The sequence below is a fragment of the Gymnodraco acuticeps genome, unplaced genomic scaffold (genome assembly GCF_902827175.1).
Source record: "Gymnodraco acuticeps unplaced genomic scaffold, fGymAcu1.1, whole genome shotgun sequence".
Classification (NCBI taxonomy): Eukaryota; Metazoa; Chordata; class Actinopteri; order Perciformes; family Bathydraconidae; genus Gymnodraco; species Gymnodraco acuticeps.
The window spans coordinates 445,577-463,225 of NW_022991896.1; the positions used below are offsets into that span (position 1 = coordinate 445,577).

The 17,649-nt window shown below is 42.1% G+C and overlaps 1 protein-coding gene across 1 annotated transcript in view; it reads right to left on the minus strand.

Annotated features, from left to right (window-relative positions):
- oplah (5-oxoprolinase, ATP-hydrolysing) overlaps positions 1–17,263 on the minus strand; it is a 28,502-nt gene extending 11,239 nt beyond the window's left edge. The window contains 24 exon segments of the mRNA XM_034200071.1: positions 227–378; positions 708–820; positions 961–1,099; positions 1,318–1,455; positions 2,438–2,608; positions 3,349–3,461; positions 3,809–3,925; positions 4,008–4,183; positions 4,606–4,673; positions 7,257–7,270; positions 7,272–7,361; positions 7,363–7,383; positions 7,385–7,398; positions 7,704–7,719; positions 7,721–7,780; positions 7,782–7,871; positions 8,581–8,616; positions 8,618–8,688; positions 8,691–8,776; positions 11,792–11,915; positions 12,665–12,779; positions 13,915–14,106; positions 14,925–15,131; positions 17,146–17,263. Coding sequence (XP_034055962.1) covers positions 227–378; positions 708–820; positions 961–1,099; positions 1,318–1,455; positions 2,438–2,608; positions 3,349–3,461; positions 3,809–3,925; positions 4,008–4,183; positions 4,606–4,673; positions 7,257–7,270; positions 7,272–7,361; positions 7,363–7,383; positions 7,385–7,398; positions 7,704–7,719; positions 7,721–7,780; positions 7,782–7,871; positions 8,581–8,616; positions 8,618–8,688; positions 8,691–8,776; positions 11,792–11,915; positions 12,665–12,779; positions 13,915–14,106; positions 14,925–15,095 — 2,287 coding nt within the window. The 5' untranslated portion in view covers positions 15,096–15,131; positions 17,146–17,263.
- Positions 17,264–17,649: the final 386 nt, after the last annotated feature.

Below are 17,649 nucleotides of genomic sequence, written 5' to 3' on the forward strand. Positions count from 1 at the left end.
GTCTGTTGATTGTGTATATATATAGGTACATATATATTTTATACATATTTGTATTTGTATTCGGGATTGTGGGAAACGGTATTTTGATCTCTCTGTCTGTACACACAAACTGAAGGATTGACAATAAAGTTGACTTTGAGCTGATAAGAAAATGATACTCAACATGTTATAGTGACCCCGCCTCCTCCACTTGACCCCCCCTCCTCTCATCTCCTGTGATTTTTACCTGCGATGCTCATGAAGCGGTGAGAGAAGATGGAGAGCTGCACGGTGTTGAGCTCCGTGCCCAGAGCGCAGTGAGGGTCCGAGCCCACCGTCATGCACACATCGCCGCCTGCTGTCAGACGAGCCTCACAGCACGGCTCCACCAGGATGGTGCTGATGGAGGAAAGAGCAGAAAACATATTCAGGTAAAACAGGCATTCATGTATTTTAAAGAAACCACTGTTAGCTTAAAAGTAGGCTCAAGTGGAAGTGTCTCAGGATGTGGAAAAATATCACGTCTCACTTAATGACAATTATTGGGACTGCAAAATGACTCAGTTAATGTTTATCTATTCAAATGTTCCAGTCTGTTGACTACTTCCATTCTTGCAAGGATAATAAATACATGTATCCTGATTATTGAAGCTCAAGCCGGTGATGAGTGATATTTTTCCAGCACAGTCAAACCTTTTTATTATTTTGACAGCTGTTATAACACCTGCCTGTTTTTGTCAATGATGATGGCCGGTCCCTTGATGCTGTGACCGGACGGCAGCTCCTCCCACAGATACACACCTGTGTCCAGGTACCCTTCCTCAAAGTAACACTGGGTCATCTACACGGAAGAACAGAATAATACATCTAAAAAGGTAGGATTTAAAACCGATATAAACTTGCTTTCCTTTGTCACTTTTTCACGTTAGGACGTTTTTCTTTGTGTATTTGAGTTGTATGTATTTATAAGAGTGTGTGTACCGTGACTGGTTTGGCCTGTCCGTGCCCCGTCTTGGTTTTATACACAGATTTGATCCCAGATTTCCCACAACCCCTCACTCTGATGTCATCCACCATGATGGGTCTGTCCGGGATGGTGAATCCAAACTCCTTCAGATAACTAAAGAAGAGAAAAGGCAGCGGCAGGAGTGTAGAGGAACATTAACCGTTAGTAGAGTAAACAACGTCAGCTGCAGAGTTTACTAAGCTTATCTCCTAATGACTGTAACTCGACTGTTTATACAATGTGAACAGAGGATTTAAAACCGATACAAAGGGTGAAATGTGTAAGAGGCAATGGGTAAACCTGTTGAATAAATGTGTAGAGACAAATCTGACCGCTTGGTGAAGGCGCTGCGGAAGTCTCCGGCTGCACAGGACTGAGCGTTAGCGGGGTGACCGTCAGCGGTGACCATGAGAGCGCAGTCTGTGCCTTTATATCGCAGGTGGAGGAAGACTTCCAGCGATATCTGACTGCTGAAGATGACAAGAAACAGAAGGAGAGGACGTATTCAGAGCCTGCACTGAATTTAAAGTACTAATACAACACTGTCCTGCATCCTAAACCTTTCTTAAAGTGGACCTATCATGCTATATTTGAATAATATATTGTAGGGCTATACCTTTATAAAACATGTCTGTGAAGTTTTTTTTTCAAAATACCAAACAGATCGTGCATTTTAGCCATGCCTCATTTCGCTTTATTTGCTCTTTTTCAGCCCTGTTTTTGCCAGGGCTGATTCTGTGAGAAGTCTTCTTCGCTGCTTTTGTGGCAGACTACAGCGCCACCTACAGGCCTGGCATATGTACTACAGCGTCTCCAGCGCTTTCGAGCGGCAATGGCTGTGGCTGTCTCCTTCTGATAGGTGGAGAGTTGCCCACATAGGCGGAGCTCCCCGTTTCTGACGTCAGAACAATTTCAAATCTGGATCAGTCTGTATCAGATCCGTTAAAGCCCCGTTTTTAGAGATTTGGTATGGAGGAAAAGAGAGAGGGTTGTGTTTTCTGACACTTGGTGAGTTCCCTGACACACCGGGGACACATATTCATGTATACAAGACGTACAAAAGTGCATTTTGCATGATAGGTCCCCTTTAAGTAAAGTTTTGTATAAGAAAGTAAAAGTATTGACTGTGCTTCTGACGATTATTATGATGATATCAATCTAGCACAATATATATACCTCAACATTTAAAATTGAGAACATTCTGTGTACTTTTACTTTATTCCACAACTGCAATACACACACACACCTCCATCTTGGTTTCATTACTTGTTTAGTGAGTATAACAGTGAAAACGACTCGACTAACACACCTACTATATCCTGAAGCTGTCTTTGGCTCTGTTCTGCTGTAGCAATGTACATTTCCCCTCTGTGGGACTAATACATGTTTTCTGATTCTGTAGAGGGTCTAGTTTAACCTGATCACCCTGCAGTGACCTGCTGACCTGCTGACCTGCTGAATCCTCGTGCACACAGCGTCTCTCGGCAGCGCTCTGAGAGCTGCTCCACCCTCCGGTTCAGATCCCTGAAGGCCTGCTGCTCGTACTGCAGGGAACACGGCTCCTGATCCTCCTCCACCACGTCAGCCAGAGCCAGGCCGTAGGCCGACAGCACGCCGCTGTATCTGTGACACACACACACCATGTATACATCACTTCAGGGGACATTACATTGACTTACATGCATTTCCTGGAGACTTATCCTAACCTTAACCATAACCAACACATGCCTAGCCCTAACCCTTAACCTAACCAAGTCTTCACCCTAAAATGAATGACTCCCCTCATGGGGACCTCCAATTTGTCCCCATAAGGGAGGCGAGTCCCCACACGTGACTGTGTAAACAGATGTAGGTCCCCACAAGTATAGTAATGTTAGGCCACACACACACACACACACACACACACACACACACACACACACACACACACACACACACACACACACACACACACACACACACACACACACACACACACACACACACACACACACACACACACACACACACACACACACACACACACACACACACACACACAGATCAAGTCGGAAATGTGACTTGCATCACAGCAGCTCCATGTGTAAGATCAACATGGTTTGACTTTATTGATCTGCCATTAGATGGTAGCAGTTCATATTCTCTGTTCAGAACATGCTTTGGGTCCCAGAGGATGTTACTGGACAGCCTCACTAGGATTGACCAACAAACTTTGAGCAGATGTTTAAGAGGTGGAGGAGTTTTGATTTTAAAGTGTTATTGATTGATTCTATTACAGGCTCAAGTAGATGAACACACACACACACACACACACACACACACACACACACACACACACAGGAAACACAACCAATCTCCCTTACTTGTGTATGAAGACAGTCTTCATCCCCAGGGCGCGGGCGATGGCACAGGCATGTTGCCCACCTGCCCCCCCGAAACATGCCAACACATGCTGAGAGGTGTCATGGCCTTTAGCCTGGGAGGTATGGGCGTAAGGAAAGAGAAAAGAATGAAGAGAAATCATAATTAAAATCATTTACACTACAGGTATTTGTGTTGTACCAGTATTGATTGATTTTATTTTAGGGATTATAAAGAACAAAAAAATATATATACAAAAGGTTGAAATGTTAAAGGGAAAACATAACAAAGCACGAGATATGCAAAATGAAAAGAAACAAAGATTACCCTGAAATCTATTTAAATTCCTCCACAATTAAAATGCAAAAAATAAATGAAATCTGAAACCACTGGTATGGTGACAGCCCTATTTGACACATTTACCAACCAAACAATTATCTGGAGTTAAAAACCAAAGCATACCTGTGTCAGCGCTCTGATTGGCCGGCACATGGCCTCATTAGCAACACGGATGAATCCCATCGCAACCTCCTCCACACTCATCTCTGACCCGCTGCCGTTGGCTCCATTTGCACTAACCTGCGAATAAAAACACAAAAAAAACACATCAGTAATACTCCCTTATAGACTTATTTAGAACTATATCAGTAGTTTTTAGTGCCTGTGATTGCTTAGAGGACAGGAAGAGGTTGATCTCCTTGCTCAGACGATGGAAATGCTTCATGGTTTCCTCTGAAGACAGCGCCTCATTCTCCCCCGGCCCGAAGATCTTTGGGAAGAAGGACGGGAGGAGTCGACCCAGAGCTAAGTTAGCATCGGTCACAGTCAGAGGGCCGCCTAGGAACACAACAAAGGGAATACATTTAAACTGAATGCGGTTCAAAGCGGGTATTTCAGTCTTGTATTTTAACATATGTTATGTAAGTCTGTGAGAAATGTTATGCTCTGCCCGACAGGGAACATTAGATTTGAAGTCGTGTTTATTTTTGTTGGCACACAGCACATTTCCAACTGAGCACTAGGAGCTATATCATCTGAAACTTGGACCTGTGCCAATGTCCAGGCTTCCTATAGCTAAACCAGATTATAAATCCACAGAAGGGGGGAGGGAGGAGGACATGAGGAGACAGAAGTAGAAGCTCTGTGTGGATTTATGTCACACAGATGACGGAAAGAGTGGGCGAAAGGTGGGAGAATCGGCCTTGACATGTATAGTTTGTAAAACAGATTACAAGGGAGGAAGCACAACAGTGAGTTACCTTTTCTGTAGCAGGCGGGTCCTGGATGAGCTCCTGCAGACTCTGGTCCAACCACAAACATCCCTGATCTGAGAGGAAGGAGAGAAAACAGAAAGGAGAGAGGCCATGAAACCCAAAGGAGCAGAAATTGTACAATTTTCATTTCATTTTCAGTCTTTATTTCGAACAGATTAAAAAATAACAAATGTGAAAAACAGAATACCGTATTGTTAAAATACCGTATTTATCCACATTCATGGTAATATTTGTATATTCAACAAAAAAAAGTCTTCATATTAATAATAATAATAAATCATGTGTGTCTATATTCTCACCCCTTACTTGATCAATGATTGTCCTTTAAATCATTATGCAAGTTATTCCTACATACATTTACATTTATACATACATACAATCATGTCTCATCTTCAATCACCTCTCTTCCTTCTCATAGTTTTCCAAAAAAAGTGTTTCTGTACATCCTTTTAAACTGAATTATACTTGTGCTTTGTTTGAACTCCTGCTCCAAACCATTCCATAAAGTCACCCCACAGATTGTTAAACTCATACTTCTCAGAGTTGTTCTGACCTTGATGTTTAAAATGTAGATTTCCTCTCAGATGATACCCCCCCCTCTCTGTCTACGAACAATGTTTTAATGTCCTAGGAAGTAGATTATGTCTGGCTCTGTACATGATTTTGTGCCGTTTTAAATTTAACCAGATCAATGACTTCAATATGTGTGACTTCAAAAATAAAACATTAGTGTGTTCAAGATATCCAACATTATTGATAACTCTTATAGCCCTTTTCTGTAATGTGCATAACGGCTGTAGGTTAGTTTTGTACGTGTTTCCCCAGATCTCCACACAGTAAATCAGATATGGAAATATTAGTGTGTTATATAGAGTATGCAATGAGTTGTAGTCCAGAATGTATCTGGCTTTTCCCAATATTGCTTTTACATGAGTGATATGAGGTTTCCAGCTGATGTTGTCGTCTAAAACCACACCAAGGAACTTCATTTCATATACTCTTTCTATGTGTATGTTATCTAGTATTAATCGTATCTGTGGATTTGTTTTATGTTTTCCAAATAACATAATCTTTGTATTGCTTATATTTAATGATTTTACTTTAATCATTTCTGCTGTTATCACTTCCATTAGCTCTTTCAAATTGTCACCGGAACAAAAAATATTAGTGTCATCTGCAAATAAATACATGTCAGTATATTTGATACTCTGAAAATGTCGTTGATGTATATTATGAACAGCTTTGGACCCAACACGGGACCCCTGAGGTACTCCACAAGTTATGTTCATGTATTCTGATTTATGTTCACCAATTTCAACAAATTGTTGTCTGTTGCTTAAATAATCTCTCACCCAGTTTAATTCCCACCCCTCTGATGCCATACCGTTCCAGTTTTATCAGTAAAATATTGTGATCTATGGTGTCAAATGCTTTTTGTAAGTCTATAAATATTCCCACTGTTGTGGAATATTTTCCAAGGCCCATAACTTTGACCCAGTGTATCAGTTCAAACTGTCCTGACTGAGCACAGGCACCTGTAACCTTGGCTGCTGTGCTCTCAGTGTTTTGTCTCCATGTTCCTGCCTGTTGGCGTCAGCTGATAGAGGTGTTATCATTCTATCTTGTTATGCAGCATGTTGATGATGCTCTCTGAACTAGCTAAATACATGGGTCTGGGGTAGAGTTCTTCAGAATTGACGTGGCAACTCTACCGTGAAGTCAGAACCTCTGACTCTTGGACTTGTGATGTGAATCCTCCGGCCGTTAACTCCAAATAAACCATCATGTGTTTGACATCAAAGCTACTGCTCCTACCGTGTCTCCTTCCTGAGTCGGTGACTCCCACTGCATAGCTACACAGAAGTTTCCTCTACACCCCACTGCTTGTTTTTTTATTGTCCATGCAGTTTGCTATTTCCTCACTTAATTCCATTAGTGCCATAGATGTTGATCTATCTTTCCTGAATCCATATTCAACTGGATGCAGAGAGGAAGAAAGAGTATCGTGAATGTGTGATAGGCATGTGGCGCAGTGGATAGAGCCTTGGTGTTCGGATCAGGGGGTCACAGGTTCAAACCCCACTGCAGTCAGTATGTCGTTGTGTCCCTGAGACACTTCACCCCAAATTGCTCCTGTGGGGATTGCCCACAGTATTGAGTATGTGAGTCGCTTTGGATAAAAGCATCTAACAAGTAACGTAAAGCTTAAGTACTTTGGACAAAAGGGCCTACAGTCTTTCATACCTGTGCCACTTTGTTTTTAGTAAGAACTGAGGTAATTTTATCCTAGCACTTTATACAATCAGATTTGAAGTCGACCCCCAGGTTTAAGCACAGCGGGGTCTAATAGCCAAACACCATTACGTGCATCTGTGTATTCCCGGCAATACATATATATCGTTACATCAACACTGTCTCTCCTGATTGAAATGAAGCTTAGCGCAAGTTCAACAAGGAAGACCGTCTTTAGTCATTCTTCACATATTCCCAGTTTTACTACTCTCTCTCCTCTCAATCAGTGATCGACAGCTAAACAACCTATCACTTTCGCCTCTATTCCCACAAGCCTATCATAAATCTGCTCTCCCCCTTCCTCACAGTTGTCATTTTCCTGTTGTTCAGATCTAGTGACCGACCTGAAGAAGAGGCGGGGACCCTCCTCCTGCAGCTACAGTGTTGATGTCCAGCTGCGGGGCCTGCAGGGTGACCCCGGCAGTCGTTGCTTCAAACACGTGTTCACTACTGACCCGCGTAGCGACTTACAATCTGTGGATGTTCCTGGAGAGTGAAATAAGATGGAAGAAATCAGGAAGACAAGTAGTATGGAAAGCTAACACTTAGCATCCCTCCCGTTTATTCCCATTTTCTTTAATCTGTAAATAATCTATGCACAGGATAATAAAACAGGTCACATGTAATAGCAATGTTTAAAGGCGTTTAAAACTACAAACAACAGCAGGAAGTTCCTCACATAGTGTGTTTGCCTTGCAATAAATGTACACTAACAATATTCCCTATTCCTATTCCTCCTCCGCTTCTCTGCAGCTCCACTGTTCTTAATATGCAGCATTGCCCCTACTCACCTCCCATGTCAAAGCCCAATCACAGGTTTCTTCTCCATCTGGTTGTATGAAGTGATGGCGTATCCCACCACCCCCCCCCGCGGGGCCGGAGAGGACGGCCCGCGACCCGCAGAACTGATCCATGGGAGTCAGCCCGCCGTCCGACTGCATGAATAGGACGTCCACATCCTGAGGACAGAGGGACAGTAGAGATGGAGGAGATCATATGTTGTTTGGATGAAGCTCAGCATATCAAAAACATGTCTAAACTTCAAAAACAGAAGCGCCACCTGCAGATTAAAATGGACGTCACTGCTGCCTGGTGTGACCTAGCAGAGTCGTATTCAAATGATTGCTAATAGGAAAAGGAAAATCTAATATCAAAACATATATGAAGTCTTAAAGGTCGCCTATTATACTGTTTTTCATCAATATATTATAGGTCTCAGATATATACAGAACCTGTCTCTGATTGGCTGAAAACACCCAAACAGATCATTGCAGCATTACCCATAATCCCCTCTGTTTCAGCCCTGTTTCCAAAGTGCTGATTCTCTGTCTGTTACTTTAGATGAAAATAAGGAGCCCCTCCCCACGCCACTCAATGGTGCTCTAGGAGGAGATTCAGGTGATAAGGGGGGGGGGGGGTTACCTTGGTTGCTGATTGGCTAATGGTTACACAAGACAAAAACATCGTTATGACATCATAAAGTGGCCAAAATCTGATCAGCTAATTTTTCTTTTTATAGAAATGGATCAGGACAAAAAGTGAGTTTTTTTTTCCTGAAACTTTCAGAGTCTCTTCACACAGAGGGGACACGTGTTTAAGTAGAAGAGGCATGGACAAGTGGATTTTGCATAATAGGTGACCTTTAAGTGGGTCTAGTGGAAAACACACCTTGAGGCCCCCCTTGAACCCAGAGGTGAAGCCCCTTTAAATACTGATGTATTTTGGGAGTGAGGTATGCATCTGCGCAGACGGTGTATCCGCGAGGCACCGCCCGCACATGGGCATCACCTGGCTCGACAGAGACACCTGAGAGAATCCCAGACGGAGAGCCAGAGCCCCGACGGCTTTCTCATGATCCGACCATCTGAAGGAGAGAGGCAGAGGAATGAGGCGAGGCAGGAATGTAAAGCAAACATAAAAATCTTATGTAATTAAAACCGCTCCTCTAAAGTCTGCCTTATCTTTTAAAGTTGAGATATGTGAAAGCAAGTTGGGCAAGTCTTTGACCACTTAGAGGTAGAAGTGTGAATGGATTCAAGGAGAACATGGGAATATATACAGTTATTGATCTCACACTAGTATTATATAACATCATGTCCTTGGTGTGCGAGTTTTGATGTAAATTGTATTAGGTGTGTTGTTCTATAGATCTGTTGCATCCGCTTCTTTCCAGTAAATTAAAACATGTTCGATAAAGTGGGATACACTTTAATATAATGCACGTTTTTAATTTCCAGTTACTTGGAGAACTTTTATTTTGAGATTTGTTTGAGAGAATGTCCTGTAGCTTTGGCAATTTAGCAGAAAATGTAAGCTAAAGAAATACTAAATGTTTATATGGAATGTATAGTTCTGAGAAGGAAAGAAAAGTTGGAAACGGCAGGTTTAGACTTTCAAAAATTGGGAAATAGATGCACCTCTTAAAGTTAAACATGAACTTTCCCCCAGTGCAGCTCATGGGGACCCATACAGTAACAGTGAGGCTATCAGACACCCGACACCTCTGACATACATACCACTATCCCCACAAAGAGGGTGGGAGCTGTTCACCAGTGTACAATGACAGGGAGAACAGACAAATGACTTCTATAATGCGGCTTTCACACCAGCGCTTTTCCTTTCTAGCTCCGAGCTAGAGCTTTTCTGGTTCAGCTCCGGTTTCCCTTTTCTTGCTCCCGCTCTGTTCACACCGCCCAGCACCCGACTGGTGCTGCCGCTGCTGCGTCATGACGTCCACCGTTTACATCGCTGATTTTGCTCCCCAACGGCATTACGGCGCTCACCAACAACAACGACGGGGGAACTGCGTCGGGTCGATGATCGTGTTGCTTTTAATCACACGAAGCCAGAATAAATTGAATAACGACTTCTCCAACCTTATGCTTTCTCGCCGTGGTTCATTGTTTATTAATGTGTTTCTGCAGCATTTACCGACCGCTGCAGTGTTGGCTGCTCTTCCACGGGAGTTTATTCTCCTCCGTTAGCTCCCGGTTAGCTCACACTGCAGCTCTAAAGTATTCACTGTCCGACTCACACAAGCAGCTGATACATATCCCCAGTTCCCCTTAGCCTAAGTGAATGTGTGTCAGTCTGAATTGACGCTGTTTGGTATCACAATGCTGTTATGAAAGTGTATCTGGTATAAAATGGGTGATGTTAGCATAGCAACCGAAGCTAAACTGACTACTTGCTATTGCTATCCTATTGTGGCATAAACCGTTTTCTACAGGCACATGTTACCGGCGTATTTTTATTATGATTCTACTTGTGATAGTCGGACACGAAAACCTGTGCAGCCCATGTATTGATTCCATCCGATAGTGCTATAATACACAAAACAACACGTCTGCCTCTCCTCAATGATCAATAACAATGACCGGATGGTCAAAGTAAGGTACAAATAAACAGAATCACACGAAGCCTGGTTAGTGTTGCCTGACTTTATAAAGTGTGTTTATAAGCACTACTGCTTGTAGGCAGACATGACAGTCGACCCATGTTCAGGGGAGATGGGTTTAGTTTCCTGCACGCCTCGACGTAAGAGAGACGTAAGCGACGCCACCTCTTAGCTCCGAAGCTCTTGCCTCTAGACCAGTGGTTCTCAAAGTGGGGGGCGCGCCCCCCCCAGGGGGGCGCAGGGGCATGACAGGGGGGGGGCGCAAAGAGGACCAGGGGGACAATGGTTCTTAAAAAAAAAAAAAGATTAAAAAAAAAAAAAAACTTATTTTGAAAAAGTATTGATTGAAAATATATGATACAGTACTATTACGTCTGGGTCTCTGTGTTTCATTAAGCTCGGCTCTGTGGTGTGTGGAACGAGCCATTTTGTGTGCGTGCGCGAGCGAGAGAGAGCGCACCGGTACCGGAGATTATTCTTGTTAGCTCTGGTGCTAGCGAGCTAGCTAACGGATATAAGGAGTTTTTTCAACAACAAAGTGGAGGAGAGTCCTCTCCTGTCAGACTGAGAGACTCAGTGAGCTAAAGGACTCTCAGTGTTATCTCAGTGGGTCTCAAACGTTTTGGTCACCATTAATGTAAACAATTATTTCCGAGGCACACATTTATATGATCATTATAGTTATAAAAAAACAAGAGAATAAATTAAAAACAGGTATGAAATACTATATGACAGTAAAACAAGAATACAGTTTAAAAGGGTGATTTGTAAAATATCCATAAAGAAAAAGTAAATCTGTTTACAGTTCTGTTTCATATGGGTGTTGAGAGATGTATCCATAGATCTCTTCATTTTGCTCTCAAAGTGCACCAGATTGATGCTTTTAACTTCAATATTTAAAAATCTTCCCGGGGAGCTTGCCCCCGGACCCCCCTATGTGAGGTCCACACACCCACCATATAAAAATAGCACTTTACCCCTGCTACACCTATATGCCGTGAGCTGATTATCGGCCTTCATTGTAACAGTTGTGGGTACACTGTGTATGTACGTGGGGATTGTTGCAGTAGAAAGTTCCACTGTAGCGCCCGGTACATTAATGGGAAACCCCTAAATGTTTGAGCACCCTCTATGAAACGTCAAGCTACCCCACAGCACCCCCACAAATAAATCTCTGGCGCCCGCCACGGAGCCTGACTATTTGTGTTGGGGGGGCCTCCGACTTTTTTTTTCTCCAAAGGGGGGGCCTGACAGAAAAGTTTGAGAACCACTGCTCTAGACCGACAATTTTTTGGAGCTGGAAGTTAACCGGATTCCGGAGCTAAGAGCCGGCGCCGCTGCGGTGTGAACAGGAAAAACCGGCGCCTTTTCAGGCTCCAGCTCCGAGCCGGAGCTGAAAAAGCGCTGGTGTGAAACTGGCATAAGAGAAGGAGAGATGGGCGGGGACAATCCTTAAAAGGTAGAAGGACAAGATGTACTGACGTGTAGGAGTGCAGCAGGAGGACAGCAAGGCTGGTGATCCCCCGGGACAAAACCCCCTTCAGGTCCTTCTCCACCAGATCCAGATCCAGCTCCCTCCACACCTCCAGAGAGTCTCCTGTGCTGCCTGAGGGAAAAACACACACACACACACACACACACACACAACACACACACACACACACACACACACCACACACACACACACACACACACACACACACACACACACACACACACACATACACACACACAACACAGCAGGGCAATTCAAAATGATGCTATCAAACAATGCCATCATGTATGTGACAGAAGATTGATTTAGATTACATTCAACCTATTGTCCTTGCACAAGCAGTGAGCTTCTAACCAGAAGTGCAGAGGGATATTTAGTATGATATAAATCTATACATCTGTATAAGGCAGTATACACATTACAAACAGCCGTGTAGAAAAAATAAATACACTATAGATAATGTATAAATAAGACAGTTTCATAAAGACATAATAAAGAATTAATAGGAATATTTTATATGCCGTTTTTAAATTCTAGGAATAAATATGAGTATGCCATAGAAAATAGTTGTTTGGAAAGTTTTTGTAAATACACATAAGTTGGTATGTGAAGAAATGACAGTCAGTAAGTATCCAGGGGTGTGTGTGTGTGTGTGTGTGTGTGTGTGTGTGTGTGTGTGTGTGTGTGTGTGTGTGTGTGTGTGTGTGTGTGTGTGTGTGTGTGTGTGTGTGTGTGTGTGTGTGTGTGTATGAGCTGACTTTCCTACACTTACAATACATATAATGTATTCCTACCACCACTGAAGTCACGACTGACATAATGTGAAGTGTATTGGTGGTACAATGGTTTGAGTTTCACACCTGTGACAATACGCTTGGGGTCTTTCCTGGGCAGCTGGCAGCCATCTTGCACGAGAACAACCCGCTCGGCCACTTCTATGACTTCTTCATACAGCACATCAGGAACTGCCACCTCCTACACACACACACACACACACACACACACACACACACACACACACACACACACACACACACACCACACACACACACACACACACACACACACACACACACACACACACACACACCACACACACACACACACACACACACCCACACACACACACACCACACACACACACACACACACACACACACCACACACCCACACACACACACACACACACACACACACACCCACACACACACACCACGAAGTCAATTAAAAGCCGGTTCTTGAGGAAAGTTTGACCAACAGCTCATGTCAGAGCCCTACAGATAAGGATAAGGCCATATTTCAACATGCATAACTGTTCTGCATTAGCTCCATAGATAAGTGACCATTTAAACCATTAATGGTACAACTGGTCAGGGGACAAACTCCAAAAAACTGCCCCGTGTTCTGTTACGTAAAATAATGTCTAAACCTTGTATGATACAGGGACCTGTACCCAGGATATTCATGAACAACACATTCCAAAAAACATCATGATGATGATTTAGGAACTGTGGTCGGATACGCCGTCTATTTAGAATACAAGTAATTCACCTGTGGCCTTTTCAGTTAGCATGTTGTATAAGCATGTCTGGACTCGCTTTACATATGGAAGATACATGGGCCGACTAGGCACAGACCCAGAGGCCCAAACCTTGAAATCACCTGCAAAATGTCAAGACACTTATCATAGAGATGCAAAATGTCCACAAAGTCTTAAAATGACTAAAAGAGTCATAAAACCACAAAAAAGATGCATAATGATCACAATTATGATGAAAAGAGGCACAAACAACACATATGACGCATAAAGACCACAAGGAGGGAAGTAATGAGAGCATAGACACTAATAATGAAACACAAAACCAAAAAATATGCAAACGGACTACAGTGAGAGACAAAATGACCACTTAGAACACAAGATGGTCACAAAGAGACACAATGACCAGAAAGTGATGAAAAACGACAACAAGCTTAAAACAACGAAAAGGGACAAAACAACAGTGCTAAGGCCTTTTAAGTGTCTTTGCTCAGGGGACTCATGACTTTACAATTTAGTTTGAAACCTTTTCGTATAAATATTCATGTGTTAAGAACATCAAGCATTACACACCAGATCGAACAGCTTGGGTCTGGCCTGAGTGCCGATGTGCAGCAGGTCTTTGAAGCCCTGTGTGACCATCAGAGCCGTGCGCTCCCCCTCTCTCTCCAGCAGAGCGTTGGTCGCCACCGTGGTGCCCATCCGGATCCAGCCAATCAGAGAGGTGTCCACCGGCTGCTCGCGGGGGAACATCCGCCCCGTTTCCTGTACACAAATATATCATGGTTCACGTGGTTTTTGATTTTGTGTTGATTTAATGAGCAATACTATACAAGCTACATGGATCTGGATTCATTCATCCACCACATGACCACAGTCAGGGTCACATTGTATGCCTTTGTAAACACATACATCTATTGTGCATGGGTGCTTTCAGCTCCTGCTTTACACTCCCAAAGTTAATAACATTTTCCTATGCTTGAACTAATTTCAACTAATTGATTAGTTTGGCGCCCGAATCGCAGTCATTTTCATGCAATGTCAGAAAACAGGGAAAATCTGCACACAAATACTATCATGTAAAAGTAGATGTATCTGGGTTTTGCCCTGACAACATGAAACATTTAAAGACGTCACCTTGTACTTGACATGGGCATTTTTCACTAGTTTCTGATGTGTTATACTGAATTATCTTTTATTATTAAAACAATTGCTAGCTAAAAAATAAATTCTCTTTGTTTTTGCAATTAAAACAGCTTTACATATTGATAAAAATGGCTTCCGAAGAGGTGAGCTATGGAACTTGAACCAGACTCATGCCATAGTGTTCAAATTGAGACCATAATTAACATTTAGAGTCAAGGCTTTATTGGCATTTGTGCATAGTGTAGTTATGACAATGAAAATCTTAGGTCACATTTAATGAGGATTCCAGAGAATCAAAAGGAACATTTAAGGAGCTACAAGTTAAGACAGCTACATTGGTCTTTGAGTGTTCGGTAATTCTCCAAAACTCTTTGTACAAATGGAATATTAACTAGTAAATGCTTGCTTATGGTATGAATAATGTCCTGTCACGTTACCTCCTCCAGGACCCTGCGGATCCCCTCTGTTGGGGCGTCTTTGTAGTTCTGGGGGTCCCGGGACAGCAGCTTCAGGACTCTCTCGCTCCCATCGGGCAGACGGGCAAACACATCGGTGAAGGTGCCCCCCCGGTCGATGGCAAAGTCGAATTTCCCCTGAGTCTCAGCCATGGTGAAGAGAGAAGAAGAGCTGCTGAGAGAGATAATCTGCAGTCACAGGAGGAGAGTGAGGTGAGTTATATCCTCTGTATCACTGCGCTGATAACACACACATGCTCATTCACTAAATACACACTTATTGCACACTCACATTTCTTATGAACCCCCACCACGCTTATATAAGTCAGACCCCCCCTCTCTCTCTGATCTCCAGGTTTGGTTTAACATTTTGCTGACTACAGACATTCCTCACTCATCAAAACATCTAAACTTCACACTTCATGCTTATCTTACTCTCAACAGATGTGATATTTGACTAAAAGCAGTAAAACCACAGCGGAAAAAACTACAAGTATAAGTATTGCATTCACAAAAATGTAAAAGTGCAAAAGTTTAAGCATCAAAATATACTTTAAGAAAAGTACTTTTTATGCAGAATTTGTCCATAAATATTAATGCATGATGTTCATCAATAAAATCTTGCCGCTGGACTAAGTAGAGCTGCATTTATTAATGTATACTACTGGATAATTACATTATAAACTATATTAAATTGGTTGATAGCATTTTGTATTAATATGAAGGAGGTAGAAGTAGCCTTTAAAGTAGCAGAAAACAGAACTGGGTCATTCTACAGAAAAGGTGGAATCTGGGTGATACAAATCTGCTGAAATATATTCCTTCTAAAAACATCTAAAACCTGTTAAATAGCAATAACTAACTCTTAACTTGATGAATCCACAACAAGTAGAGCTTAAAATATTTTTTATTATTTTTGTACTTTATACAAAGCTTATTTGTATAGGAATGTCACTGGTGTTACGTGTTACCAGGAAGAAGAGTAACACCAGTGACAATTTGGAGAAAACACTACCATTTTAACAAAATGGCTGCAATGTGTCAGACCTGTCAGACCAAATATGGCTTCAGTCAATACAATACATTTTCCCATTCAAATGTTCACCCCTAGGGCTATGCAATGAGTAACACTAATGACAGACTTGAAAGACACATGTAAAATTGGAAGATAAAATGACACCTTTAACAAACGAAGTAAGAAGTATCTGACTTTCCTTATGTCTTTGTCCACTGCCTCAAATGATCTATTGTTACAGGAGGCACTTCAGAGACAGTACATTATTTCAAAATAAAAGCGTTTTGTGTAGCAGTAACACCAATGACGTAATTTTGGGTGACTGACATTTATTTGATATTATTAATAATAATTTGCGTTGTCTTTTACCATTTCAGTGTTAGCCTATATTTAATGCTTGTAATGTTATGTAAATATAAATTAGATTTATTTATTGAAAAAAAATCTTTTAAATTAAAACTATAGGCTCCACTTCCATGTATGATCAAAGTGACAAGGCAGTTCCTTGAACTTGACATTTTAAATAAATTGCAACTTACGTATAAAACCATTTTTTATTTAGTACCATTGCAAAGACAATCTCTATTTATTCAACATATATAATGAATGTGAGTATTAGGTCAACGTCATGTATTTTGGTGTCTGCAAAAGTAAGTGACAGCACTTCCACCTTTTCTGTAGAATGACCCAACTACTGAAGTAAAGTACACATGCAGTACTTGAGTAAATGTACTAGTATGTCTTGTACTTTTAGCTCGTTTGTGACAATTACAAGTTTTCTGCATGACCTTTAACAAACCATGTCTGACTTGTGAGTTTAACCATGCTATTACATATATATAGTGCATTTTCTTTTTACAAATGCAGATTATGTAATATATAGTATTCAGTCACAGCCAAACAGAGAGGATCCCTGCAGGAATATCAATGAAACTGCCCCCATAAAGTGAGATAAAACAGCCATAAACTCACTACTGATTCTGCAGCTGTTTGGTTTGGACTGTTATCGTTAGAGAGACATTAGAGACAGTAATAGAGGATAATGCAATATAAATGAGTTTTTGAAGACTGTCTGCAGCTGTGCATAGTGTGTCTGCAGACCCGTTTTGTGCAGTAGGATTGCTTGCAGGACTCAGAATCGACGCTAAATGTGTGCACAAAGTGTCGGTGTTTACCGTGTTCACTCACCGGTCCGCCGCTGCTGCTCTGTCCGGTGATAATCTGTGATAATCCGGTAATTATCAAATGTTCCTCCCCTCTGCACTGACGGTGTTTGAAGACAGGAACACAAGGCTGCTGCTGCTGCCTGAGGGTTAAACCCCCCCCCCCTGAGAGGCCCCGGTGACAGTGACGAGGACCCATTGACCTGTTTTTATGCTGTCCTAAAATATGAAGCTAAACTCTAAATTAAAATGTTTCATCATACTCCATGTTATTCTGAATCCATCACATCTGACACCACGCATGCACCTTGTCCAAGTGTCCACACAGCGACACCGACACCTGCTGGTGGTTTACTGGAAGTACAGATGTGACAGTGAGTGATAATGTATAAAGTGGTCCTCTCCAATTAAACAATACATTACAAAATCCAGTATATAAAACGTGATAAAACACAAAATAATGCCATCATTCAAGACTGACTGCACCACTTTAGTCACCTGAACATCAATACAATTCAAAAAGTAAATT